Source organism: Triplophysa rosa, linkage group LG2 (genome assembly GCF_024868665.1).
Source record: "Triplophysa rosa linkage group LG2, Trosa_1v2, whole genome shotgun sequence".
Classification (NCBI taxonomy): domain Eukaryota; kingdom Metazoa; phylum Chordata; class Actinopteri; order Cypriniformes; family Nemacheilidae; genus Triplophysa; species Triplophysa rosa.
The window spans coordinates 26,177,483-26,205,027 of record NC_079891.1 but is presented as its reverse complement, the minus strand read 5'-3'; the positions used below and the strand labels follow the sequence as shown (position 1 = coordinate 26,205,027).

Here is a 27,545-nt window from a genome sequence, read left to right as displayed (position 1 = left end):
GCATTGACAATTTCAACCAGCATTAATTGTTAAAATTGTACATTGCATGCTGCAGTGTGTGCGGTGCGCTATGGACACATTCTGCTGTTAGTTCCTGCTGGTAACTAATGTTACGCTCGTCAGCTGAAACTCAGAATACTATTGGCTCCTTGAACCTTCACTCTCGTGCTACCTAGGTGATTCCTGGTACTGCATTCAGCGACGCTTTTGGACTCGAACGCCAATCAGGAACCAGCTTTATGATGACACCTTGGGATTCCGCGAAGTAGTTTCGTTCAGAAGGTAACAGAAAACACTACAGCGGCACCGAGTTGACGCACTTGCGGGAGAGGAGAGGAAAGGAATGGCACTAAGCAAAGTTTCAAAGCAGTCTGATTTGCTTTCGATACTGTTTGGAATAGACACAGAGGTTTTCTTCGATAACTTGCGTGTGTAAACCCAAGCGATCTGATTTTATAAGGAGCACTGCCATACTAATCACATTGGAAAAGACACGTGTAAGTAAAAAGCCACGTTTTCAAGAGTCGCCTGTGAATGCGCCTATGATGAGAAGCTGCAACGTTTCTTTATCCTGTTTTCTGTTTATCCACCCTTTGGTTCGGGGGAAACTGTTGTTTTAAATTATTTGGAGTTGGTTGCTTTTCCGTTTACAGGAAATTTGTGCAATTATGACGGACGTTGATATTGCAGCAAAAGCTTTGGTACCGGTGTCAAACGATTTGGGCAGTGACCGCTCAGACAAACTAGCCGGCATGGAGGGATCTGAAGACAGTCAAGAGAGTCGGACTCTGCTCATGGTGGCAATGATCCTGCTGGACTTAAATCAGTGTATCCCGTGTACCCGTGGCACTGGCATCAGCACTAAATGCATGGTGGACAGCGATGCGGAGAGTCAAGCCGGCGTCAGGGAAAAACGGGGAAAACGCATTAATGCGTTTACAGAGCGCTGCAGACAGAACGCAAGCAGGGTGAAAAGGACACGGAGCCGACAGACCGGCAATGTTGCAGCTGATAAGAGACACTGTTGTCCGTATGCTGGCTGTGGTAAAATATATGGCAAATCGTCCCATCTGAAGGCGCACGTCAGAGTACACACCGGTAAGATACTTACGTATACAGTGACTTTAGTAATGCCAATAATTCCGTTTTTATCTATCTTTCTGTAATACAGTCAACGTCATAGTGTTCTTTAAAACAGTTCCGTTTCAGGAATTGCAACTCATGTTAAGGTGGGTGTAACCGCAGGCGGGGCGCAAGGGTACACAGAGGGGTGGAACAGTACACACTGTAAGCAAACCGCTTCCTAAATTCCTTGTTATGCTGGAGAATACAGTGTGATCTCGAATTGCTTAATAGTGTCGTTACGAAAGCAGCGTATTTATTCATCAGCAGCCGCACATTGATTCGAGGAAAAACTTAATTTTCTGTTTATCATGATATTATTGAATATATCTTTTTAATTATATTTTTACTAATTGGTATCCAATTGTGTCGTAGTCACCTTGATAATCCGCATACTTCAATGCGACACCCCATAATAACCGCATGTAACCTAACAACGTAACAATGACGTCACAGTACACGCCTCCCCCGAATTAACCGTTGTAAACAACCGGCACGTGGTGCCGCATTGTAACCGAAGCGCAGCCCCTCCCAAAGATTCAATAGGCTTATTCGAGTTGACCCATACTAGTCTGCCACTGACTGGCGAGATCAGCCGGTTGCAGGCGAGGGAGCAGTAAAGACGGCCGTCAGGTCGGACACTTCGTGCTTCCCGTAGGGAGCTGAACCTACAGCAGACCACGGGATATTCATTTCTTTATCACGGATTAAGTGAATATGATACGAATACCTATTTTTTGCATTAAGATCAGTACAATAAACATAAAATGTGATACAAAAATCAAATGTGTGAGTATAATCGTAACCGAGTGTGTCAGAATAAACATATAACACATGTGAACTTTCTGGCCAATGAGAATAAAATGTGTCGTCATCAAGGCTTTCGCAGCGATTTTGAGCAACTGCAGCACCTGACCTAGGCAGCTGGTCTCGTTTTGCTCTCGCGGTACTTTAATGGTCCATGTGATCTTAAGGCGGCTGCAGTATAGATATTTTTGTTCGAAAAACTATAAAAAGTTTGGTTTCAATCGATCTCGCGGTACTGTGATGTCATCCGCCTGTCGGATCTTGCGGCGCCGCATCAAGTCGAACAAGCCTATTAACTAGACGCCGCTTTGCTCCGCTGCTGCGATACGGCAATGGCGCCGCCATATTGGTGAGGGCAAGAGTGCACTAAAAGCCCACTGAACCCAACGGGAGAGCTGCACTTTTACGCCATTAAAAGCACAATCAAGTTTACATTTCTTAACATATTTCAATACGTATAGAGTACAAATTTACCATGTCTCTAGTTGCTTCGTGTCTCGATTATAACTACTTGAAAATTAATGGTTGTCATAAGGAAATGTGAAATCCATTATTTGTGCCTGTTATCCGTGATAATCTACTATATTGCACCATGTTCAGTGATATGTTGTAGACAAGACAAGCAACATAATAAATTACCAATATCACGTTGCAGTAGTCGAGAATAAAACAGGCATGTTGCTTAGAGATTGTTTCTGAGATTTATTTGAATCATCAAACAAAACACCCAAGGTAATATAGTTTAATTTACGTACGTGTTATATAAAAACGAATGTTTTTCACTGTGGAAATGGCTTTTTCTGTAGTAATTTTAGACGATAAAAAGATAAAATATGTTCTTTTATTTATCCGGTAAACCGGTTACAGCAGTAAAACTCAGGCTTGACTTATGTAACTTATGTGATACAGTAAATCAAATAACACTGACGTGCATTGTAAGTATGAAATAGCAGTATATAGTCATATAGTAAAGACGGAATTGTTTGGATTTTTCACAGGATTTTAAAGTGAACGAGCTGTGTTCTGATCATGTGCATTTAATCTACCTTTAATTATTTCACATTAGCGATGTGTAGACAATAATAAGCCTAAACGATTGCTTGACAAGCCTGAGTTTTAACAGTTGACAATAAATACATTTTCAAGTATAACCATCTTTAACTGGAGCCAAAACGTTTCTGTACTCCACGTAAATAGAAAAGTATTGAAATTAGTTGAGAAATGAAAACGATGTTGTGTTATTATTCAGATAACTGCAGCTCCACCATTCACTCGTATGTCTTTGTAGTCGGCTGCGTTGACGTACGATCCAGCGGACAATGAGGCGTCTAGTTATATATATATATATATATAAATAGGCTTGTTCGACTTGATGTGGCGCCTAAGATCCGACAGGCGGATGACATCAAAGTAGCCTACCGCGAGAACGATTCGAAAAACGATAAATAGTTTGCTTTCGAATCGTTCTCGCGGTACTCTGATGTCATCTGCCTGTCGGATCTTGCGGCGCCGCATCAAGTCGAACAAGCCTCCTATGTCTATGGGCTGCACCACCGATCAAAGTTGGACAAATTGTGTAACCAGAATGCATTGCTGTTGTCAGGCGGCTGTAACTAGTAACACAATTTGCGCATGCGCAACAATGTTGTGTTTATTAACGCTTTAAATATTATTCTTAAATATTTCAACATTAAGTAATAAAAGAAAATACTTTTAAATAAAATGATTCTTCTCAAATTTCTGTCATCTTTGGGTGTTTTCTAAGGTGAGAGGCCCTTTCAATGTACCTGGCCGGGCTGTACGAAGAAATTCTCACGCTCTGACGAGCTGACGCGACACTTCCGTACGCACACCGGAGAAAAGCGGTTCACGTGTCCTCTCTGCGACAAATGCTTCATGCGAAGCGATCACCTAACCAAACACGCCCGCCGACACGACGGCTTCAACCCCAGTATGCTCGAGGGTCCCCACGGAAGACGACGTTCCTCGACGTCCACATCATCTTCTGGGTCCGGCGATCACGTGTCAGCAGGTGTTTGAGCAATAACGTAATCCCCTCATATCCCCTCAACGGGACGGACAGAAATCGTCAACTCTTGAAACAATGTGATGATTCAAGGGTTACTTCAAATAAATATTGATGTGTGTACGTATTATTTACACACCACAAATATATAATATATAAGGGATTGATTTCAGTTAAAAAAAAAGATAAATATTTACTACCCAATGTGTCAAAAGGAAGGCGTATTTATACACCTTTTTATATATTGTGAAACAAACGCGCATTAATGATCATACAAATGTGTCTCGCAATGAATGTCGGAAGTTTTTTAAATACAGAATACCTGTTGCCTTCAGTTAAAGATAGCTCTTTTGTAGTGCAAATACCTACTAGGTACTTGAGACTTGACGTTCGCTTTGTGTGAGGTTTTACTCGCACGGTCATGTTTTTTTAATGACAGCCATACTTGCCTATCCTAATATCAGCAATGCGATAGATTGTAGTTTATTCTTCGACGCATAACTGCACTAAATAAATCCTTTATCAAAATACACATATTTTGTAGAGTTGAAAAGTATATATGTATTAATTATTAAGGTAAAATGAGGCAGATTTACCAAGTTCACACGTTAAAACAGAGCACCACCGCCATCTACAGGTGTGTTATGGGAGTACATGAGAGGAAGGACCTGTGACCTCAAGACAGACCTGTGGTTCAGATTAGCTGTTTCCTGGTTTTAGGTCGTATTAACAAGTTCCACTTGACTTCAGGAGCAGTTTTTCCACTGTTCACCTTTTAACTTGAAATACCTATGAATCTAATTTCAGTTCAATGTGAGTCTACCATGATGATAGCCATTGTGCTTCACAATAACACACAAGCACAAACCTTACTTTATATGTGAATTATACGCAGATGCATTCATTGGATCTTTATTCAAAACCTGTTTATATATTCTTTTTATGTTTTGTATTATTAGCGATCAACAGACTTTTATCGTCACAAAATGTTCAGAAATGTTCTATGCTTAGGCTGCTTCTTCATCTGTGGTTTTAAAGTGAGCTTGAAATTAAGAAGTAGGTCGATTGAAATACACTGTCATAAAAATTATGTACTCAGATGTGCCTTCTGTTTTGAAGGAAGACTTTGAGCCACTACAATTGTACATAAATACTCTGTATTTTACGTCAATGTAACTGCAACATGCATATTTTGGCTTTCATTTCCTGTGAATTGTGTATACAGGGTAACTAATTAAAACAAAGTGATGTGTTAAATAGACTTGCTTGCTTTCTGTGTTATAAAAGAAGGGTGCAATTCAGTTCTGCTTTTATTGATCACTGAAACCAATAACAACATAGTTAATACATAAATGGACATTCTCACGTAATTTGTAACATAAAAACACAGCTTTTGTCCATCAACAAATTTCCATTTTTGAGTATGCTTGGAATTGAATACATCAGGTCGTTACATAATTTTACTCATAGGTGAACAGACCAAAATGTGAAAATATGACTATTTCACATGTCACAAAATTTGAATTTTGAGATTCATAAAAAAGCAAAGTGTAAATACAACACATCATATGTTCTTATGTAAACTCAAAGCTTCATAAAAGGGAGAAACCTTTACATGGATTGAATATGAACACCTATATATTGCCTATATATTGTTTTATCATTGCCACCATAAACAATCATTTTTAATAATAATAATTTAAGAAGTTGATCATTATCAAACTTGACATTCTTTAGTTCAAGACCAATGGTAAAGTGTATGTAAGAGCCCACAGTGTCCAAGAAAGTTTTCAAAGTGACTACAGAAATCATTCTGTATATTCAGACTGGTATTCTTAATATGAAATGCTAAATTAAAAATGACACAGAGTGTTATGATTTCACCACCCCAAAAAACATTCTTTAGGGTATAATATAAAACACAGGCTATCGTTTGTGTGTTAACTGTGTAATATGTAAATACTTAGTCTTACAGGAGCTTTAGATGTGACGGATTCAGATCAATTCAGATTCTCAAACAAAAATCACTATGTAGGAATAGTTCCTTTTGTTTTATGATATGATATAACCCAGTGCAGATTTAAGTGCGATTTAAATCAATAAATAAACGTGTACAATCAAATGTTATTTTAAAAAGGAATAAAACAAAACTATTGATTTGAAGTTTAATCAATGTTGAAAATAACCTATCTTTGCTATCTTGGAAAATGTGACATTCAGACAAGGCTGCCTTTAGCTTTGCAGTACGAATGCACCAACATGCAAAATGTTCAACAGAAACAAACTCCAGTATAGCCTCAATAGCAGCCACTAACAATAAACATCCAATCAGATCCATATATAAATCAAAATGTACCATAACAACAATTTATGCAATGAGTGCGACATGAATTCAGTGGATAAGCTATTTTAAACTCTCTGTAACATCAAGGTCTTTTATAATTCACAATTAAAGCCATTTTAATGCTTCATTTGTTCTACGTTCACGTACATTATAACACAATGCTGGCTAGGAGGTGAAAGTGACAAGACTCTCCCAGCTTATTAGCAAAACAGTGCATATCCTGCCATAGGAGGAAGCAACCAATAAAAGTCATGTTAATAGAGTAAATGTGTGTATTGGTGTGTTTGCACATGAAGTGCGTGTGTGTGTGTTTAGATCTTTCTGTACACCTTGTTTATCATAACATTTACTGTACATTTCCTTCTGTAGAATTGATTAGATGTCTTATCTGAGGTTTTGAAATATAATGAGGGAAGAAAAGGGAGCAAGAGAGGTGGGGAGGTTTACTGGATTTGACAAGCAGTGGAGGAGGTGGCTTGGCAGCACATGCAGGTTGAGTTGACAGATTTGGGTGGTATGAGGTCCAGGTCTTCATCATCAGGGATCTCATCCAGCCTGTATCCGTCTTTCAGAAGCTGGATGTTCAGGTCCTGGTTTATCTGCTGTAGAGGGCAATAAACAGCATGTTAGCCTGCGCTGCATAGTGTAACTGCCTTGGCAACAAATGCCTAATTCAATAAAATAAGTTAATTTATTTAAAGTAGTTATTTGTTTTTGATTAATAAGACCCACATTTTCCCAACATAGTTTGTTCTATAGCTTGATTAGGAACATTTTTTGATTTAATGATTTAATGACACAAATAACATAATGAATGTGGTTAATAGTGGTCGACCAATATTACTTTTTTAATGGCTGATATAATGAAGATATTAATAACACAGTTACATAATATCAAGTGAAATTTGTCACTATTTGTATTTTTCAAATTGACTATTTGGTTTGAGGGTTCCATACGGCCACAAGTTTGAGTAGTACTAATGCACACAAAATTGTTGAATTTCAATGAATACCTTCTGTGCTCATTGTTAACTCAAAATTCAGTAAAACACACACAATGTGCACTATTTATTGACACGTCTATGGGTTAAAATTAACTGTCTGGTTATACGTCTGTTAACCGTCCATTCAGGCATGATGTATCAGGACATAGCGGAAAGTGACCAAATATCAGCTGAATGATCAGCTTGGCTTATATATCGGTCCATCACTAGTGACCACCAGTACAAATGAAACTGAACAATGGTGACCTACACGAATCAGGAGAGAAATCTAAGGCAAAGAGGACTTCAGTACGTTAAAAGATTATGTGTGAGTATGCGGCTGTGAGTGACTTTTGAGACGGAAATCCACTTTCGTGATGGCTGTGGAATGGGGCTTAGGACATTAACCAGAGTTATAGGTACCTGTTCCCTTAGAGACCTCACCTCGGCTGATGAGTATCCGGATGAGGAATATCTAGACATGTCAAAGTCGTCATCGCTGTGGAGGAAGGTGAAAACAGTGAGTTTGAGGCTACTGACCAGTGAGAACATAATTAAATAAGTGTAGAAATGTGTGTGTAGCCTACCTGTCTGTGTCTAGAGCAACTAAAGGTTTCTCATCTGGACTCTGGTCCAAAGAAGAATAGCCTTTATTGGGAACCACTAGCCTGGATAAAGAGAAAAAAAGAGAGTTAACATTAATCTCAGAATATGCACTAAAACAGACTACATGCTAAAAATTAAATCTGTTTTCTAACCAGTTTTCCAGTATTTGTACCTTGTTCTGGCCATCACATTATTTTTCTTGGGCTGTTGATTGACAGGGCTTCCAACATTGCCGTTTTTCAATGATCCTTTTCTAACAAGCTCTCTCTGTTTGTCTGTACAGAAGAAGAGCATAGTCAGCACATTTAAAGTATAATCTAACCATGTTGTATAATACAAAGAACTGCATTGCATTTAAAGAACACTGCACAGTTTTGGCAATGTGGAATAATACACAACTCACCTATCTTCATATGGAGAGGAGAAGGTTTATAGTTCAGGGTGGCCGGCTCGCTTTCTCTGGTATCTGAGTCTGCCTCTGATGTGGTTGATGATGCAGGATCCTGGTGGCAAAACAAAAAGGAGCAAAAATTGTCACAACTCTATATTTTTGTTGATGTATATCAATTTTTGTTTTATGTTTTACAATTTTTTTAAATAATTGCAGAATTTTTACTATTTAGCAGAAGCTGCAATTCTGTCCGCTCATTTAACAACACATGGTTTGACTGATATGAATATAAAATACAACATTATCAAATAAGCTACAGGCCCCAAAACACAGGATAATAAACAGGTGCGATGTGACATACTGTACTTTATTATTCCTTATTATAAAAACTGCACACACTGCATTTCTCATCACGTGCATAATATTACAGTGAGAAATCTTTCACAAGCATCTCCTTATGTTTGCTTGACACATATTCTACGCATGCATGTGTTTGTTTAAATGGCATGGGTCATGGGTTAAATGTGGACCATAGCTGTCTATTTTAACATAAAGGTGGTTATATTTCTGAGAATTATTGATGAATTTGGGGCTGGTTGGGAGGGGTACGGACATTATTCTGATACCAGCACGTATTCTGCATGATGAGGCAATCTCCGGCGGTGCAGGCCTCTTTGATAAAACATGCTTTAATTTAATTTTTTTTGAAGGTTTTATATACACAGATGTTACAGACGGTGTTACGATGGATGTTATTCTGGGATGTCAGAATAACCTGAGTTAAAGTTATATTCTAAAATAACTGTTTATCGCCCCAACGCTGATGTTGTTTTCGATGCGGAGACGCACGGTGTCCTCTGCGCGCAGCATCACAGTAGCATCCTTATATAGCTTAAAACATCAAGCTCAACAAACATCAGCCAAAGCCTGCAGAGGAGACCTAGTCAATCTCTTATATTAGAATGTATTTGGTATTTTATATTTTTAAACAACAGTACCCTTTGAAGCAACGCCATACGGAGAGATCAACGAAACACTCCACCATTCCTTTAATTCACACTGAGCCAAATTTCATCCATCAAAAATATTATTATAATCACACACTGACAACATCTTTGTTTTCATCCGCTGTTGAATAGTAGATTTGTTTTAACTTACAAAAGGTTGCATCTCTGCCTCTGTCGGTACTTGAAATCTGTCAATTTCTTCCATCATCTTGGCGGCGGGGTGTCTGGGGTCTTTTAAAAAGCGTTTTTGATGTTTCTGCGGATGTACCGCAACAAATTCGCTAATAATAATTCAATTTCAGAACAGTGTCGTGTGATATGTGTCAGCCACAAGAATGTCCCCGACTCTCCTTCATCCCAGCGATCTCCCGTTAGCCAGCAATGAACGAGTGGCGATTCAACCACCCACTTCCGGGAGACATCAGTCTCCAGACACAGATTCCGCCCCGCTACACGCCAGCATCACAGACAAGCCGATGTGGAGGATTTTTTCTGTGGGTGTGTGTAACGGCTATAATTTGTGTAGAATTATGTTGCCTATGTTGATATTTTTGCTGAACCTGACCAATGTTGCATAGGAATCCGATTTTTTATTAACAAAGATTTTGGTCTTTTATCATAAAGAGAGTTGACCAGCAATATCCATTCATCTGTGTAGCATAGTTTACACTGTTAGTGAAGGTGGGCCGCATTTTTGCACCTGTAAAATATCAAAGAAGGATCAAATAACTTCAGAACCCTGTACAGCTTCCGGTGAGGACTGAATAACGCTGTATGGGAGCTACTGCAGCTGAATCACTGGCACTCTTTAGGCTACAATACAACTTAACAATAAAATATAAGATAATGGCTCATTTTATTGATCTCTTCCTAGTTTACACTCTATTCCCCCATACAAAGATACAAAAATAGCCACAAATAACCAAAAAAAAAAACTAACCTAAAAACCTAAAAATAGGTTTGTCAGCAGATGGCGCAAACCAACAAGGCAAAAACATTTAACATCATTTCACTGATTTACTTTGCTTACAATTGCCAATTATCGAAAATATTCAATGAAGTTATGTAAGTTGTAAATGTTGCATAAACTATTATCTGTCTCGGTGTGTCCAAAATTCTTATTTTTTTATTTAAATCATTCACAATTTTGCACAGAATAGGTAAGCATTTAGTATAATAACCACAGATAAACAAATAAATAATTACAGACACTTTCCTGTATGTACACATAACGATATAATATTTGCTCTATGCAAAGAGAATATGTTTTCTATCTTCCTTTAAAAGATATTCAACCATGACAGCTGCACAGATGGGGAATTCAGATTATATTTATTAGTAATCTGGATTTTTTTAGTGGCTCAAAGCGTATGTAATATTTTGTATGTGTTCAGCACTCTTAACTACCCCAGATGAACAGCTGTAATTTACTATAGTCTTTTCCCTGAAACATTTTCTCTTTAAAAATGAATTCAGATTTTTAAATTCCTTTTGTAACCTTTGGTCACAGTTTTAATTAAATACACTTTTGCTAGACACTTCATTGACATGACTTATCTGACATTGTTTCTATAGATTTGACCAGATGGATTTACATTACGAAGTACAGTTGACAGAATTTCATTATGGGCATCACAAAGTCATTCTAATATATAGCCTACTGTATGTAAACAATATGCTATGCAGGCTGATATACAATATCCTAACTCATACAAAATATACAACTACTGGCAGACAAATGTTTAGTCTGATGACAACATATATACTGCATATATATATATAAGAGAATATAATTGTAATCACAATACATTTTAGCAGCTACCTTTCATATAGCTGAGCTCTTGTGTCCTCCTGCTCCATATCTCATAATCCTATTAAAACCTATTAGGAGTTGTAGTGCTACAGAGTCTTAGAAGTTAGAAAATGTGGATGTGGCTGTCCATCATATTCAGCCTACCAACCTATAAACAATATCTGAGGCTAAATAAGAATAATAAAGCTAGATACCTTGTGAGTTTACATGTTTATTATTGAACTTTTTTCATTGTAAAAATGTAAACATATCCAAGGGCCCTCATGCAACACAACCATGCTTAAAATAAGATTTTTTTAAATACCATGCTTCATTTCATAACCCCTACACTATTTCTCCATGAAAACCCTAAATATTTTTAAGACTTGAAAAAAGTATTAGTTTTAACTATGATGTAACGTTTGTGGTGTACTTTTCAGCCAAGATTGGCATTACACATTGTCCTTTGTTGCATAGCTGGGACAAACTGATTCTAGACTACCAAAAAGTGACAAGTCCAATAAAGAGTGAAGTGCAAAGCAATAAATAGACCAACAGATGGCCTGTGCAAGCACAGCAAAATGGATAAGAGGCTTTGCTGTCTTTACGTAATGGCCCTCCTGTTAAATACACACAAACATAGACCAATGTTCAAGACCGTACAGTGTACAGTACAGATCTTTATGAGAAAGTGCTGCTTCATAAACTTCATATTTAAACAGTTAAACATCATTCATTGACTTGTATAGCTTCCATAATTGGATTTTGACTATGAAATAATAAAAAGCCAGTCTGTGAAGTTCAACATTTTAATGTACATGATCTTTTTATAGTTTTAATGTTTGTACATTTCAGAATTTGCATCCTGCACGCAGTGCTGTAGTACTTGAGTCCGGACTCGAGACGTTTTTCTGTGGTCTCGGACTTGTCTTGGACTCGTTGGTATCTGCACTCGGACTTGTCTCGGACTCGGTCATTGGACTCGCCAAATGTTCTAGTTGGTCTTGACCGAGTCCAATGTTATTTTCTCCTTCCAAACAAAACCATTGATGAAGCATTTATGTTTGCTTTAGTTGGACTCTTGACTTTCATCAAGTTAATTATCTTTCCTCTTGGAGTAGGTTACTTTTTGTGATGGGTGTCAAGCTGTAAAAAAGATGATAAATAATACTAAATGAAATCATTCTAAATGACTGATTTGAGTGTTCTGGTTCACAACGCTAAAATACTGTGCCAAATTAAACGGTTACTGTGATACTGTGCCTCAACAATTGTATTTTAGCACACTGTTATAAGAGACAATGAAAAGCTAACGTTAAAACATAAGAATCAAGAACCCAACTAAAGAAAATACTGATCACAATATTGATGTTTGTTGAAACTTCTACATTCTTTCAACATTAATTGTGGTGGCAGAAGTGATGTTGATTCAATGCAGTTAACACTGACAAGTCAACAAGCTAAGAATGGGAACATTTTCCATTGGAAGCCCAGAATGTGATTGTTACACTACAATAAAAAGACAGAAAATCTGAAGTTGCACTTTGGCTTTATGTGTCTTTGGTGAAATTTCTATACCTATAGTAAATAAAATGACCTAATTTGATCTGCTTTTTGATCATTACAAATAAATGTAATGATCAATGATTTTTTCTGTCTCTGTCTGGACCGTCTCATTTGGACTCGAACCTCTTTGGACTTGGACTTGTCTTGGACTCGACAAAGGTGGACTTGACTACAGCCCTGCCTGTACGTCACTTTTCGAAATGGCCTGCAGAATGATTAGTTACAGTTTTTAAGTGAATATAGTTATAGTGTGATTTTATTTCAAATTTTAACAGATTGATTCACACACAGTACATGTACATTTTATATTCACATGGATGTCTTAATAGGGAAAAAAACACAAACACTGTAGTAGTGGTAAGTAGTGTCCTCAGTGGTAAAATCTACTTAATGTTCTATACTTATCCATTGGAGGAGGGAGTCTCGGCTTTGAAAGAGTTGTCCGGCACCCTCAGAATTTATGCAAGGCTCTGCATTCACATGTAAACTTTTTAGTCTCGGGCTGCAGTTAGTAAGTATTTTTGTTCACTTCTCCGTGGCTCCTGAGTCTCTATCAGCACAGGGGCCCTCTCTGGACAGGAGGGAATTTTGCAGGCCTTGTACAGTATAACAAAGAGAATGAGAATAAGCACAGCTACTACTGAGTTACACACAATAGCCACTATGGCAGCTGTAGACAGGCCAGCCCTTAGTTCTGTCTCCATAGTGATGTGACCTCAGGGATCTGACTTCAAGACTAGGAAGGACACCTGGGAGGTATTTTCCACGAATCACAGTTCATCTCAGTAGGTTCCCTTAGTTTTGTTGTTGTTGCAAATGGTCATAAGTCTCGAAAGAGCTCAAACATCTGGTGCGAGAGAGTAAGAATGATCTACTGAAGTTCTACTGTATACAGAGATTCAAAGTCCTGTCTGATATCCTTATGGAAACCTCTTCAACATGATTCCTGAAAAAGAAAGGTGACAACATTTAGTTATGTATCACCGAAATACATTATGGCAGTTTTCTTGTTACTAGTGATCCTGACATAAATATATACGTGTATACAATATACTGTATATACAAATAGTATTAGACAGACATGACAGCATGCACTTGATCTGACTACACAAATTTCCTGACGATCCATGTTATCCCAGCATGATCTGAGGATGTTCCAAAGAGCACCATATGTGCTTTAATGGGAACAAGGACATTTTGTAAATGTTTGGAAATGTGTGGTTACAGACCTTTGAACCCCACTTTCGGGGGTTTAGATAAACCCATAGACACAAATGTACATGTATAAACACAAACACTTTATGCAAATACAACAAACGTCATAGTCTATGGTTTGTGGGACAAAGGGGATATAGTGTGAAAATGTGTTTTAAGCAAATTGTGAGTGCATAATATTGAAGTAAACATATTAACTTCATAAAAAATAAATAAAAATCACAAAGATCCTCAAACATTATGGCAAATACGAAGTCTGTCACCCACCAAATTTTGTAACCAGAAAGCAAATTTGTCAAGCACATTTAAAAGACATTTCTATCCATTATAATTTACTTTCAGTCCATAGGTCAAAGGTCTTGTTGTGGTGACTGTAGTTAAACTAAGCCAAGCTAGTCAGAATCAGGGACTTTTTGATCAATAGAAAGCTGCAAGGCACATGATGAACAACAGTGCAGTGGAATATCTGATTCCAGGGGTTTTATTCCTGCTGTATACTGCATTCCTAATTTATGTATACAATATTAAATACTATAGAGACAGTTTGTTTGGTTTAAAATATAGATCTCCATTTTGTAACTTAAAGGCAGAAAAAGTCATAAAAAACTTTTTGCTGACCTTCGGCGATGATGGGGTTAATCGTGGGCAGTATTAATTGCTTTTTTCAAACCGGGAAAAAATGACATAGGCTAGATTTCTATATGAGAATCTTAATAAAATGCAAATTTGCTAAGTTTTACAGCACTGTTAGTTATCTAGATATTAAAACATAATAGTAAGGTTTTAAAACTTGACTGACTTGAGGATGTATTATAGGCTACTCAAAGTATGATATTAATATGGCAATTATTTTTAATAGTTAAGGGGGATTCGAATGTACATTAACATGTAAATAAAACGTTTGCTATTTCTATACGCTAACATTCTTCTAGTTGAAGTCTTGACTGAGGAAAAACAGCCCTACCCCCAAAATGAAGCATGATGGGAACAATGAAACACTTGTCCCACATTGTGCACTGGCACCAACTGACGCTTACAGAATACTGAAGACGGTCTACTGAGAAACTGAATAAGAAAAAACATTTGCCAAAGGTTTTAGGATGACATCTTTAGAAGGTAAACGCACTGCGAAAACATTGCAATTTAACGCGTGGTGCGAACTTGCCTGTATGAGGAGATGGTGCGCCATTCATAACGAAACAATTCCCACGTCATCCTCCCGACCGTAAAAAGTTAACATACCCGCTTTTTCTTCTTTTGGATATTGTCAAGTATAGTATGCTCAACGACTCAATGACAGAAAACTCTGATGTGCATTCACATTCATAAATAAGTTCTCATTGTTGATCAGAGTTGGGATAGCCTACTCATCCTCCAGGCGAGCGAGAGTCGGAGTGTCGCGTCGGTCCTGCAGCGTTGAGATAAAGCGAGCCAGATATACCATCAGAGAGCGACCGTTGTTTGTTTACTTTTTGAGTGTAAAGCCTGTGAGCCTGGGCTCAGCCACCTTGTAGTAGTGAAGTGTCTGTGGGGTGGGCGTGGTGTTAAAAACCAAAGAAGTTGGTATATCAATGTCTTTTGTTAAAACTTTGTTTTCATGTTACATAGTTGTACTTGAAGCACAGCTTTGGGACGAATTTAAGTAGGGTAAATTTACACAAAAATAGTTTTGTAGGCCTACAAAAATATTAGATCAAATGTTATTCTATTAATGAAACCCACATTTTTTTCCAAATACTTTTGTCCAGTAATTACCTTGGCTTACATTCTTAATAGGAGTTGTGCTGAATGCATTTAAACTTTTAAATCCTTAAACAGGTTAAACCATGATATGCTTTCTTTAAGATTTTTCAGCAACATAAGCAGCCAGGAGCCGCGGTGGAGTCATTATAAGTAGATACGTTGCAACTTCTGCTCACTGTTGCCCCACGTGGTTGATAAGCGGAATTGTCTGTGTACAGTGTCGTAAAAACTGTCGCAAAGATTTCCCTCTGGCAGCTCAATACGCGTGAGTTTGTTTATAAAGCCGACGGACCCGGCGGACCCAGATACGCTATGAAAACAGCGCATAGCATGTATATATATATATATAATGACAACATTAGCCTACTCAACGACTGAACTGTTCAACGTTTACGCGGTTTACTGGTCTGAGCTAAAGAATCTGCTACTTTTTTTACCACAACACGTTTATTGTGTTTTTTTAGTTTTCATTTACAAGCACTACACACATTCATGACGAGACACGACAACATGCTAGTGAGCTATCAACACCGGCAACCATATATCTCTCAGCTAGTGTGAACCAGTGGTGCGCCAATGACACAGACTAATAACAAATACGTTCAAAAGTACAGGACAGTAACAAAAAATGTACAAATAACACTTACAAATCCAGGAGCAGGACCGCTAGGTCTCCATCCGTTTTGCAACCTGTTGCCTTTTGCTGCTCGCGCCACCAAGTGTAAGCCTGTCCGATATTGATTCGTGACCGGCCTCATGTCCGATCACTCTCTCGCTTTCTTTTCTTTGCTTCCTCCGACAAAACCCTCTTTTTTTGGCTGGCTCTGCCATGGTGATGTTTTGGTTCGTTTCGTCTTACTGTTAGCTCTGCTGTTGGCTAACTTCTCCCAGGCTACGAGTAAAACGTGACGTATGCCGTAAAGCAGGGGATAGGCGGGCCTTGTACCGGCCCGAACACTAAAGTTACAAGTGCAATTTCAGCCGATAGGAGGCTGCTTAGGTAGCAATGGCAGTAAAATTCGTCCAGTTAAAAGTTGACCTACCACTTAAATAATTTTAGAGACATTATTTTAAGGTCAAAAAGTTGCTCGTTGTCGCTTTAAAACATCTCCCCAGCTCTAATGTGAATTTTTATGCTTATAGAAAACCACAAAATAGTAATAGGAACAATTGTAAAGATTTATTCATTTATTCACATCCCACATCACAAAACAACCAGAAGGCAATCCTTGTTCCTCTTATTACTCTTCCCAATAAACGCACACGCGCACACACACACTGGGTTTCCATGTTTTATGGGGACTTTTCACAGACATAATGATTTATACCATACAAACTATCTACACAAATCTTTCAGCCTTTTCAAACAAACATTTTCTACGAAACAACATTTAGTTTGATTTATAAACTATTTTCCTCTTAGAGACTAACTGGAATAACTGTAGCCTAACATTTACCCTCATCCTAATAGGAGGTTTACTGAATTAAAAAGAATCTGGTTAATTTAAACACAAAAAAATCTTTAAAATGTATTTGTCAAAAAAAAAATGCATGCAATTACTTATATAAACCCACAGATGCCCTAATCACCCAATTCATATGATGTTGTTTTGTGTCAAGAGGTCAAGATTATCATCCTAATTCCTCCTACACTTGAGTGGGAAGTGCTCATAGAAAGCTTCACCTCTTTCAGATAAATGCTCAGACTAGACTCTTTAAGATACAATACTGTCTTTGATTTTACGGTTTAATCCAAGTATCATGTTATAATAGCCAGAAGACAATTCTCAGTGACATATTCGCCAAGCAGAACTGGAGTTTGGATTGATATTATGTCAATAATCAGTGGTTTGTGGTCAATGAATGTGTGTAAAAAGGGGAAAAAAAACAGGATGCTGTTCTTTTATTGTTTATTTGATGGTTTGGTTTTCGTTCTTAACAGTCAGCACCTTTGGTCCATCTTAGTTGTTCATCATGGTCTTTAGTAAACAAAGAAAAAACAGGAAGAACATTTCAATATAGTTAATCACATGGAAATGTCATTTTAAAAGTCTAGGGTATTTTTTGTTTAACTAACTTGAGGCAGAACATAGAGAACTACTGTAAGCTTCAGGCTGGTTGTTAAACTAGCATAGTCTACCTGATCAATCCAGTCATTGAAAGCAGACACACGGGTGAACACTGTAGGTTTCTTCACATAGTTGCATCCCAGACCCGACACAAAGCTAGCAATACCGTGCACCTCCCATATGCCGCTAGAGTTCTTGCAGTTCAGGGGGCCACCAGAGTCACCCTGTAGCATGTTAACAAAATGCAATTTACTCTTATATAAGTTACATATGACCTCACACACACGGGTCGAAAAATCGATTTAAAGGAAAACAGACAGAATATTGCTCACATTGCAGGCAGCAACAACACCATCTCCACCAGAGCAGACCATGGTTTGCTTGATGGATGGACCCCACCAGTCAGGCTTGGTGCAGGTTTCATGGTCAACAATGGGCATCAGAGCCTGTTGCAGGGTATCAGGCAGAGGGCCACCAGCTGTGACACAACCAAAGGCTTAATGTTTGGTATACAGATTACTACTGTATATACCGCACTCGTAAAAAGAGAGTTAACTATGCATAGTAAGAGTATACACACTATGATCACATCACATGCACACACAAACACTTACTGGACAGTCTTCCCCAGCCTGTAACATAGCAGGGGTAGTTGTTTGAAAGGATGCTGCCTGCAGGAGGGATGCAGCCCAACTGAACACTATCACTTAGTGTCACAGGCTCGGACAGCTTAATGAGGGCAATGTCATTTCTGAATTCACACAATCACAAGTATTGAAATTTATTTATGTATTAAAGGTAAAGTTAAGCTAGAAAGAGTAAATAAGTTACATCTGAAGCAGAGCTTACCCAAAGGCCACAAATATGGGGTTCCATTTCTCATGCACAATGATCTTCTCTGGGCTGATGGCCTTTGAGTCAGGCTCGTTTTCTGCCAGGTTATTCTTACCAACAAAAACCCTGTAGGTCCTTGAAGAACTAAAGGACACACAATGCATGATGATTAAATCCATCTGAAAACTACTGTTCGCAACATGTTAAATTCACATGAATTAGGGCCATAGGAATTCTGGGGCCTCCTGCTTGGGTCACTAACATCAATATTACTTGAATTATTGTGGGCCCATCTGTACCTGTCAGCCTCTGACATCATTTTCACCATTTGTACTATCGCTATGACCCTCCTCTAAATAAATGGAAAAACACTGGTTTAAACTCTCATACCTGATACAGTGAGCAGCGGTCATCACCCAGTTGGTGTCAATGATAGATCCTCCACAGGTGTGATACCAGGAACCACCATTCAGATACTGCAGAGAGATCTATTCACAAGACAGATGGGCAGAGCGAGATGAATGCATAAAAATTATTAAGACCTGTATAGTTTTTAGGAACGTTATAAAATCAGCATGTGATGGGATTACAGGGAGTGAAAGAGGCAGTCAAGTTGAAATGAGTCAAAAACAAGAAAGGGTACAGATGCATTAGAAAAGTGTGGCAAATAAAGTAGGCTACAATAGGACTTGTTTTTTAAAGGATGTGGTATAACAAGAGGAAAAGAAATGGAATAAGAAGAAAAACTGACAAAATGGTGTTACCCACCTGCCAGGGCCAGCTGTGGGGTCTGGCTTCCTCTCCATTGACCACGCGGGAGCTGATAGGCTGAATGGGTGGTTGACCACACCCAAAGGCTTCAATAGAAATTCAGAATTAGACTATTTGTATTATTTTATATATACACAAAAAATAGTTCTAATGTAACGATACCTTATAGATTCATTTCTGCCTGATCTGTACTTTCTGTGGGTTGATTCAGTAATCTAAATAATATTTCTGACTAGAATTATACCAGTTCATTTCCATGTTAATACATGGAAAGTTTACCTGACAAGACACTTTTTGCAGTTTATAATGAAATAATACCAGTTAGTCTTCTAAATGAGCACTTTTGTTCAGACGCACAGGTTTCTTACCGCTAGCAATGAGCACTGATGCTAGGATGAGGGAGAACATGTTGACTCGGGTCATCAGCTGCTGAACGTTGGCATTGATCACATTTAAACCCTCTCTATTTGTGATGTCACATTGGTCACACTGATAGGTGTTACATGAACAACCTGTCCTGTTCTGCCTTGAAAAATTATCAGCTCCTAAACAGATGCTTTCCTTGAATGTTTTCACATGGCCTTCACACAAGCTTTTTTAATAAGTACATTTATTTAAGATATTACACAAAAATGTAACATTTCTTCACTAAATGTGTCTAATTGTTTGTAATTCAATATTTAAATGTTTTTAAAGTAGTTTGTGATGCTACACGGAGTACCAGCACAATGTTTACTATACATAAAATGTCTTAAATTCTTTGTTACACATTTTCTATAGCTTCAATGTTGTAATTTGGTCACTCTGCACAAGAAGTTGCATTTTGAGATACAAGTTTCTGATTGATTTGAAAATAATGTACTTACTGTTTTTAAATAGGGTTACCAGATGGCAAGTTCTCAGAGAACTGATGCTGAATCAGAATTGACCGATAACCTCAGCAAAACCATATAACATTAAAACTGCTGAACAAATTTCAGACTTATATGCTATAGTTTATGCGACTATGCGAGAAGGAATTATATTCATCCATTTTATTATTTACATCTGAAACACGCATCACAAAACAGCTTGTGTTATTCAATCACAGACAGGATCAAATAAAATGTCTCTTTTGCTTTTGAGATCACAAAGCAAACTTTAATTGTAAGATGTTGTAATTTAATTAAAAAGACAATATTAATAAAACATCGTAGCCTATTTTAATTTGAATAGACACTTGTTTTTTTAAAATCTGTTTATTAACTGTAAAAAAAATTAAATACCTGCACTTTGCCAATATATTGATTTTAAAAATCTGCTTAACATTTACAATGTCCAGATATTTCACTGATACATGACGTAATCAAGTTTAAGATTCTGCCTCAAATGCCCTCTCCTTATTCAAAGGATAATGCTTTACAAATATTCACCCTAAATGACCTTCTGGAACTTTTCATTCTGAGAGGCTTTATTCTTTCTCTAGACAATGGGATATAGTGAAGTCAGTCAACGAGAAGATAACTGATTCTTTCTGATTCTCGTGTTGTTGCATCACCCCACAGCATCACGTTTGCAAAATATCTAAAACAGAAATGACTAGAAAGTTAATAATCTCTGAAATCATGTATAATATAATTTAGATCAGTTTTTCCTGATTGTACATAGTTTGTAGTCTGTACTTTGTCCTTATAGTCCTTCTCTCTCTCTCTCTCTGTGTGTGTGTGTGTGTGTGTGTGTGTGTGTGTGTGCGTGTGCGTGTGCGTGTGCGCGTGCGCGTGCGCGTGTGCGTGTGCGTGTGTGTGTGTGTGTGCGTGCGTGCGTGTCTTCATTGAACATGTGTTTTTTCAATTCATAAAATTGCATGAGGTGCTGACCTTTTATCACACCATCCATATCAATCTTTTCTAAATAAAGAAGTTTGATTTTATTTAAACTCTGTGTTACTGTATGTCTTTGGTCAAGGTTCAGTTTGCTATTGTTATAAAGCCCATCCCATTCCCACCTCGTCATGTGTTTATGTGAATGTCTTATTGTCTTTCCTACCGTAGGCTACCTACTGTCACATATTATTAAGATTCAAATATCAAGAATTCATACTAAAAGTCGTAATTTCTGGTAAGACTACAGTCATGCCTAAACCGTCACAGGATCCAGTGTCAGGTAAGACTTTCTGTGCTCCATTATATGGTCTCAAATCAACGTGTTATCGATTTATCACCCCTTCGTCCTGTTTTGTACCGTTTTGCTAGGAAAGGTGCAATACTTCAAACCGCTTTTCCACGATCATGTCTAACTAACTTACATACGAAATCTAAGTTAATTTATCTTAATGTACACACAGAGTCGTCAAGAACTTGTTTGGGCTATTTTTATATGATACCCCGATTTAATCTGCGCAACAGACGCACTTGATACGTGGCAATTCTGTGCATTTTGCTTTCGTAAAAAAAACGTTTAATCTTTCGTAAGAAACTCTGAAAAGGAACTATTTCAACTTGTGAAAAGTTATACTTAAAAGTTCAAGAAGCATACTCTCGCACATACGAGATGTTGCTACTCAAACAGGATTTCACGCGTCGCTGCGTTTTGAGCGCAATTCATAATCCAACAAACGTCAACAGTGCATTTTATTATGCGTTGCCCACTTGCAATGCTCCTGTCCATATATGATAAGAGGGTTGATGGTTTGCATACAGATATGATCTAAATTAAGAAAATTCTTATAGTGACAATTACAATTACAAAAGTTTTCTTTAAGGGGTTGCTTGCATCTGGGCCCAGAAATGTATTATCATTATCTGTTTATATTATATATTCATGAATCTATATTAACATAGTTTGTGGATTAAGTTTACAGATTGAGTAAAATATTGTTTTAAGCGCTCCACTGATGTCTACTTATAATGTGCAATCATGTTGTTTGTTCAGTTGACTGACCGTGTTACTTTTTATATGAACTAACAAGGTGTGTTTTCCTCTCAGCTAACAAAAAACGGCCATCAGCCAGCGGCCTGGAGTTTATTGGCCCTCTTGTGAGCTCTGTGGAGGAGACCCCAGACCCCATCAATACAGTCATCAAAGGAGAAATTCCACTCTGGATCAACGGCAGCTTCCTCAGAAATGGGCCTGGAAAATTTGAGTTTGGTGAAAGCAAGTAAGATAAAATAACTAATCACAGCCAACCTCCACAACGAAAGTCCTCTGTACTTTACTTGGTGTTCTTTTTGTTTATTCTTTCCCCTTTAGATTCACCCACTGGTTTGACGGCATGGCGTTGATGCATCGTTTTTACATCAAAGAGGGTCAGGTGACCTACAGCAGTCAATTCTTGCACAGTGACTCTTACGAACAGAACTTGGAGAAGAATCGAATTGTGGTGTCTGAGTTTGGCACTCTGGCGACGCCTGACCCATGCAAGAACGTCCTTGCTCGGTTCTTCTCACGTTTTCAGATTCCAAGTAAGAATCAAAGAGAGGTGAAAATTGAATGTGTGTCAAATTTTGGTTTTTGAACAGAATGTTTTGACCACATCAGAAATATCTGTGATGATTAGATCAGCATACTTCCCTGTCAAAAACACAATTATTTAAAACCTGCGTTAAACTCAATATAATCTTCGTTCATGTCTTCGGTCAACAGAGGCAACTGATAATGCAGGAGTGAACTTTGTCAAGTACAAAGGAGATTTTTATGTAAGCACAGAGACCAACTTCATGCGCAGAATTGACCCTGCAACCCTGGAAACCAAAGAAAAGGTATATATAAGAATGTTTAACAGAAATAGAAATACTGTACTATAATTGATCTTAATGTGATTTGTGGTTTGAAAGGTTGATTGGTCAAAATTCATTGCAATAAATGCAGCGACAGCTCATCCACACTATGACCGTGAAGGAGCAACTTATAACATAGGAAACTCATATGGTCGAAGAGGTGGGACGTCTCGCAAATAATTCACTTTTATTATTGAACTGCTTTTCCAATTAGACTTCTTCCACTGTAATTTGTCTTGAATGTTTGACCTCTGATCTAAAATGTCTCTGTGTTTCTCAAAGGCTTCTTCTACCATATCATCAGAGTCCCCCCAGGTGAGGAACAGAATGATGAAGCTGATCTGTCTGGTGCTGAGATCCTCTGCTCTATTCCTGCATCTGACCCCAGGAAACCATCTTACTACCACAGTTTTGGTAGGTTTATTTGATTTTTACATCAGCTGCTGCTTTCAGCCACTCAACTTTTGAATACTGTTTGTATTAAGCATCTGTTGACAAAATCTCCCAAGGTAAAATATGTATTTTTCCTACGTGTTTCTTCCCTAACACTTTTATCGTGTTTGCTTATTTTGTCGCTTGTTCTCATTTTTCTTGCAGCCATGTCTGAGAATTATATAGTCTTCATTGAACAGCCAATCAAACTGGAACTGCTAAAATTCATGCTGTATAGAGTTGCTGGAAAGAGTTTTCATAAAGTCATGTCCTGGAACCCAAAACTAGAGACCATTTTCCATGTGGCGAACCGACACACCGGCCAGGCACGCGAGAGTGACAACAGCACAATGATCATTATTTTAATGAGATATTCTTGCATCTTGTATCTTTTTGCTTCATCCCTAACACCTATGTTTTATCTCTGCAGCTCCTCAAGACAAAATACTACAGCAGCGCTATGTTCACCCTCCACCAGATTAATGCATATGAGGATAATGGCTTCTTGATTTTGGACATGTGCTGTGGAGATGATGGCAGCGTGATTGGTGACTTCACAATGGAAAACGTTGGGCAAGCATCTGGGGAGAAACTTGATAAGGTAATTTTGTAGAAATATTGATATAGTTTCATTATCACCATTACATCACCACCTTCATTAAGAGTATGTTTCTATATCTTTTCGCTTCTCCAGTTCTTCAATTCTATGTGTACAAACTTACCACGCCGCTACGTGCTGCCTCTGGATGTAAAGGAAAATGACACTAATGATCAGAATCTCATCAATTTACAGAACACTACTGCAACTGCTGTTAAGACTGAAACTGGGGTATGCAAGATAGAGAGAAGGGAATGGAATATTATAAAACGTAGTATTAATGAATAAGCAGTTAAGTTCTCTCTCTTTTATAACAACAGGTGTTCCTCACTCATGAGGACCTCTACAATGATGACCTGTTGCAGTATGGCGGTCTCGAATTCCCACAGATAAACTACAGCCAATACAACGCTCGTCCGTATCGGTACTTCTACGCCTGTGGCTTTGGACATGTATTTGGAGACTCTCTGCTTAAAATGGATCTAGAAGGAAAGAAGCTAAAGGTTTGTACGATTATAGCAATAAACAATTATATACATTCCACTAAGCAGCTTCCCCCATTTTTTACACATAATTGTCATAGTCTTGTTCAAGAGTACAACATTAGATCTGTCTTGTTGTTTGCAGGCGTGGTGCCATCCTGGCTTGTTCCCATCAGAACCAGTGTTTGTTCCAGCACCTGATGCTAAGGATGAGGATGATGGTGTGGTGATGTCTGTGATCATTACACCAAGAGAGGTAAGAGTTTCAACATGTAGAAATTCAGGCTTTGCATTTTGTTGCATTTTGACAACTGCTCTGGAGAGAAAAAGGGAAACAAGGGATATAATACATATGATTTCTTTACTGCTTTACCATGTCATCATAATTCAGTTATTTTTGTGTTTTAACTTGGTCTAGAAAAAGAGCAGTTTCCTCCTTGTCCTTGATGCTAAGACCTTCACAGAGCTCGGACGAGCAGAAGTTCCAGTGGACATTCCATATGGTACACATGGACTCTACAATGAGATGCGCTAAACTAAGAATTTATCAGATGTACTCTTGCTGTTTTCATCTAGACACCTATGCCGAGTAAAAACTGAAACAAACGTTTCAAAAACTAAAATCTTACATCTTTTACAGACCAAAAGTAAAAAATGTAAATTATTAGGAGGGTTACCAATAGATTACTATAATCTTTTTTGTATTATGTATTATAATACTGTATGTATTTAGTAACAATGAGTTTTGCAGACTATCAGTATCTTCCATATACATTATACTAACTTTCTCACACATTTGTTATTTGAAAAAATAAAAGTTTTTGAAAATAAATGTGATTTGTATTAAACACGTTACATTTAAATATTAACAAAATTATTGCCATAACACTACCAAAAGTCCTCTTAACAAAAAAAAGTGAGAAGGGAGATCGAGGCTATTGAGCTTATGACCTAAGATACATTTTACTTGTAGCTCTGTATATCATTCTGTCGTTTGAAAACGGCCAAGAGTGAGGACATATATGCACACATAGCTAATATGCACAAGTGAGTGTCTTTGTGTTTAATATTCAAAAGTGTAAGTTATTTCACATGAAGTTTATATTTGAAGTGATCGCCATCTGCTGGAATATTATGAAGATATTTCAGTAGGAAAACGTAAGAGCATGTAGATTTTAATTTGTGAACTTGTAAAGTATTTGTACCTGTACACTAAAATGTACACTCTCAGCCCCAATGTGAAAACTTGTAAAATAAAAAACTGAAGTTGAATGTTGAGATTTGCACTCCTGGAAAAGACTCACAAATCTGTCTTCTGAATTTGAAGTTGCTGAAAAATAGTCACAAATGTGTAAACTGGCATTTACAAAATACATTGGCAGATACAAATGCATAGCACATATTTACACGTTTTCCTAGATTCAGATTTGAATTGCAACCACAAATAGGCATAGAGCTGAAGATCTTTGCCCGAACCCTCCGGTTCGGGCTTAATTTCTATCATTTTACACGGGCTCGGGCCGGGCTCGGGCTTGCGCGGTAAATGAGCGGTCATGTGATGCGTTCCGATTAGCGCGAGAAAGATGCGAAAATGGATGCTGAGGAGGTGAAAGGAGGCTTGCCTCTGGCCATTACGTTTTGGTTGCACCAGCAACTAAAGCAAAGTCTGAGGTGAGGAAAAGTTTTGACCATGTGCATAATGAGAATAATGAGCCAGTGGGATATCTGAGATGTTACGATGTTACAGAGGACTTATTTTATTTCTTTGTTCCAACTTCCAAGTGGCCTATAGCCTACGTTAGTCATGAATAAATTATGTTTAAACATATATAAATGACTCATTCTTGACAAAAGCTGTGTGCGTGCGTACATTTGAATAGCCTAATGTCGGGCTGTAAACGGGTTCGGGCTTTTAAAAAGCTGTCAATCAAAATGTACTTGTCGGGCTCGGGCCGAATTCTGTCGGACTCGGACCCTGTCGGGCCTAACTTTTAAAGCCCGATTACAGCTCTAATCTACAACCTCTCAAATCTGTCACTGCAGTTTCAAATCTTCCCGCCTTGACTTTTGCCACTACTTTCGCGATAAACCGTTGCAAAAATAACTTAAAAGCTCAGAGGCGAGAGAAAGAGGTGCATTTGATGACGTCATGCGGCTGAGCCACACCGCGCCCTAATGGCAGGAAAATCACAATGAAGGATCTAGAAAATAATAGTTTAAATAAATAATACTGTTTTCAACATAAGCGAAACAATCACACTTATGTATACTATCATGTATAACTATTCTATGAATTATACTATTTGTAAAGATAACATTCCTCAATGTATTTTAATGATATAATTCTACAGAATTATATCATTAAATATAATGTAATGATATAATTATTTACTATTGATATTCTGCTGTGTACTATGGTTTGTTTTAAAATATAATGACAGGCTGACTACAATGCCACCATATACAGTAGGGGTTGTGGTTTTAACTGGAAGTTTTTTCTCATGGAAGGTTGGGATAATTTTACAGATGAGCTTAAAATATTTAATCAATGTTTAGTGTACAATTATTGACTCATGTGGTAATTACTAGCTGCAGGATAATGCATCCAGTAGGTTGTTATCGCAGAATAAACCCCTCCAGTGTGATACAAGAACTGATTCTGATCATTCTCATATAGGAGCCGTACACAATGACTGGTTGACTGTACGTTTTCTGTTAATTAATATTGATCATTATCATCAGCTAACTTGCTTCAGCTAAGTTAGATTGTTAATTAGGTTGCTCATTTATACATCACCCTTATCAGATTCAAGATCTTTATTGTCATATATACCTGCAATTCTATTTTGCAGATGGGGTAGAAAAGCAATAAAATATATAATAAAGGAAAAACTAAGAACAAAGATATACTACAGTGAATGTAAAAGAGAATTAAATAGAAAAGTTAATTTATTGTAAAAAAAGTGGCAGTAAGTAGTATTTTAGTAGAGGAAAATGTATTT

The 27,545-nt window shown here is 37.7% G+C and overlaps 4 protein-coding genes across 8 annotated transcripts; 2 read left to right on the top strand and 2 right to left on the bottom strand.

Moving 5' to 3' along the window:
- The first annotated feature begins 229 nt into the window (after positions 1-229).
- Positions 230-5,211, top strand: klf9 (Kruppel like factor 9). Of its 4 annotated transcripts, none has more exons than XM_057363137.1 (4): positions 230-497; positions 654-1,098; positions 1,210-1,287; positions 3,695-5,211. In XM_057363137.1, the coding sequence occupies exons 2-4, from the start codon at positions 669-671 to the stop codon at positions 3,967-3,969; spliced, it is 783 nt and encodes a 260-aa protein (XP_057219120.1). In that variant the 5' UTR covers positions 230-497; positions 654-668; the 3' UTR covers positions 3,970-5,211. The 4 variants fall into 4 exon arrangements, with proteins under 4 accessions (XP_057219120.1, XP_057219138.1, XP_057219110.1 ...); XM_057363155.1 differs by having other exon boundaries at positions 232-497; positions 691-1,098; positions 3,695-5,210; XM_057363127.1 differs by having other exon boundaries at positions 233-1,098; positions 3,695-5,210.
- Positions 5,212-5,254: 43 nt separating this feature from the next.
- On the bottom strand, positions 5,255-9,746 carry fam219ab (family with sequence similarity 219 member Ab). Of its 2 annotated transcripts, none has more exons than XM_057363167.1 (6): positions 9,438-9,746; positions 8,292-8,391; positions 8,061-8,163; positions 7,870-7,950; positions 7,706-7,781; positions 5,255-6,901 (listed from the first exon to the last, which is right to left on the bottom strand). In XM_057363167.1, exons 1-6 carry the CDS (start codon positions 9,492-9,494, stop codon positions 6,743-6,745), a joined length of 576 nt encoding a protein of 191 aa, XP_057219150.1. In that variant the 5' UTR covers positions 9,495-9,746; the 3' UTR covers positions 5,255-6,742. The 2 variants fall into 2 exon arrangements, with proteins under 2 accessions (XP_057219150.1, XP_057219159.1); XM_057363176.1 differs by having other exon boundaries at positions 5,260-6,901; positions 7,727-7,781; positions 9,438-9,743.
- A 4,651-nt stretch (positions 9,747-14,397) lies between these two features.
- Positions 14,398-25,980, top strand: bco2l (beta-carotene 15, 15-dioxygenase 2, like). Its single transcript, XM_057322183.1, has 12 exons — positions 14,398-14,975; positions 22,241-22,412; positions 22,505-22,716; positions 22,898-23,013; positions 23,089-23,191; positions 23,314-23,445; positions 23,629-23,789; positions 23,894-24,064; positions 24,158-24,292; positions 24,382-24,564; positions 24,689-24,799; positions 24,962-25,980. The coding sequence occupies exons 1-12, from the start codon at positions 14,960-14,962 to the stop codon at positions 25,076-25,078; spliced, it is 1,629 nt and encodes a 542-aa protein (XP_057178166.1). The 5' UTR covers positions 14,398-14,959; the 3' UTR covers positions 25,079-25,980.
- ela3l (elastase 3 like) lies at positions 17,500-19,699 on the bottom strand. The gene is made up of 8 exons (XM_057322198.1): positions 19,645-19,699; positions 19,274-19,362; positions 18,896-18,993; positions 18,521-18,649; positions 18,286-18,422; positions 18,004-18,149; positions 17,743-17,895; positions 17,500-17,581 (listed from the first exon to the last, which is right to left on the bottom strand). The coding sequence occupies exons 1-8, from the start codon at positions 19,697-19,699 to the stop codon at positions 17,564-17,566; spliced, it is 825 nt and encodes a 274-aa protein (XP_057178181.1). The 3' UTR covers positions 17,500-17,563.
- Positions 25,981-27,545: the final 1,565 nt, after the last annotated feature.

What these genes read in the sequence shown, in the direction of transcription:
- fam219ab (XM_057363167.1), bottom strand. Translation starts at nt 9,494, where the DNA reads ATGATGGAAGAAATTGACAGATTTCAAGTACCGACAGAGGCAGAGATG. An exon ending in AGGCAGAGATGCAACCTTTT is followed by an intron (nt 8,392 to 9,437) that starts GTAAGTTAAAAC and finishes TTTTGCCACCAG; the next exon opens with GATCCTGCATCATCAACCAC. An exon ending in GTTGCTCTAGACACAGACAG is followed by an intron (nt 7,782 to 7,869) that starts GTAGGCTACACA and finishes CTTCCTCCACAG; the next exon opens with CGATGACGACTTTGACATGT.
- klf9 (XM_057363137.1), top strand. Translation starts at nt 669, where the DNA reads ATGACGGACGTTGATATTGCAGCAAAAGCTTTGGTACCGGTGTCAAAC. An exon ending in GCACGTCAGAGTACACACCG is followed by an intron (nt 1,099 to 1,209) that starts GTAAGATACTTA and finishes GTTCCGTTTCAG; the next exon opens with GAATTGCAACTCATGTTAAG. An exon ending in GGGGTGGAACAGTACACACT is followed by an intron (nt 1,288 to 3,694) that starts GTAAGCAAACCG and finishes GTGTTTTCTAAG; the next exon opens with GTGAGAGGCCCTTTCAATGT.
- bco2l (XM_057322183.1), top strand. An exon ending in CTCACGTTTTCAGATTCCAA is followed by an intron (nt 22,717 to 22,897) that starts GTAAGAATCAAA and finishes TTCGGTCAACAG; the next exon opens with AGGCAACTGATAATGCAGGA. An exon ending in CGAACCGACACACCGGCCAG is followed by an intron (nt 23,790 to 23,893) that starts GCACGCGAGAGT and finishes TTATCTCTGCAG; the next exon opens with CTCCTCAAGACAAAATACTA.
- ela3l (XM_057322198.1), bottom strand. Translation starts at nt 19,699, where the DNA reads ATGACCCGAGTCAACATGTTCTCCCTCATCCTAGCATCAGTGCTCATT. An exon ending in CCCACAGCTGGCCCTGGCAG is followed by an intron (nt 18,994 to 19,273) that starts GTGGGTAACACC and finishes TCTTGTGAATAG; the next exon opens with ATCTCTCTGCAGTATCTGAA. An exon ending in CCCATATTTGTGGCCTTTGG is followed by an intron (nt 18,423 to 18,520) that starts GTAAGCTCTGCT and finishes GTGTGAATTCAG; the next exon opens with AAATGACATTGCCCTCATTA.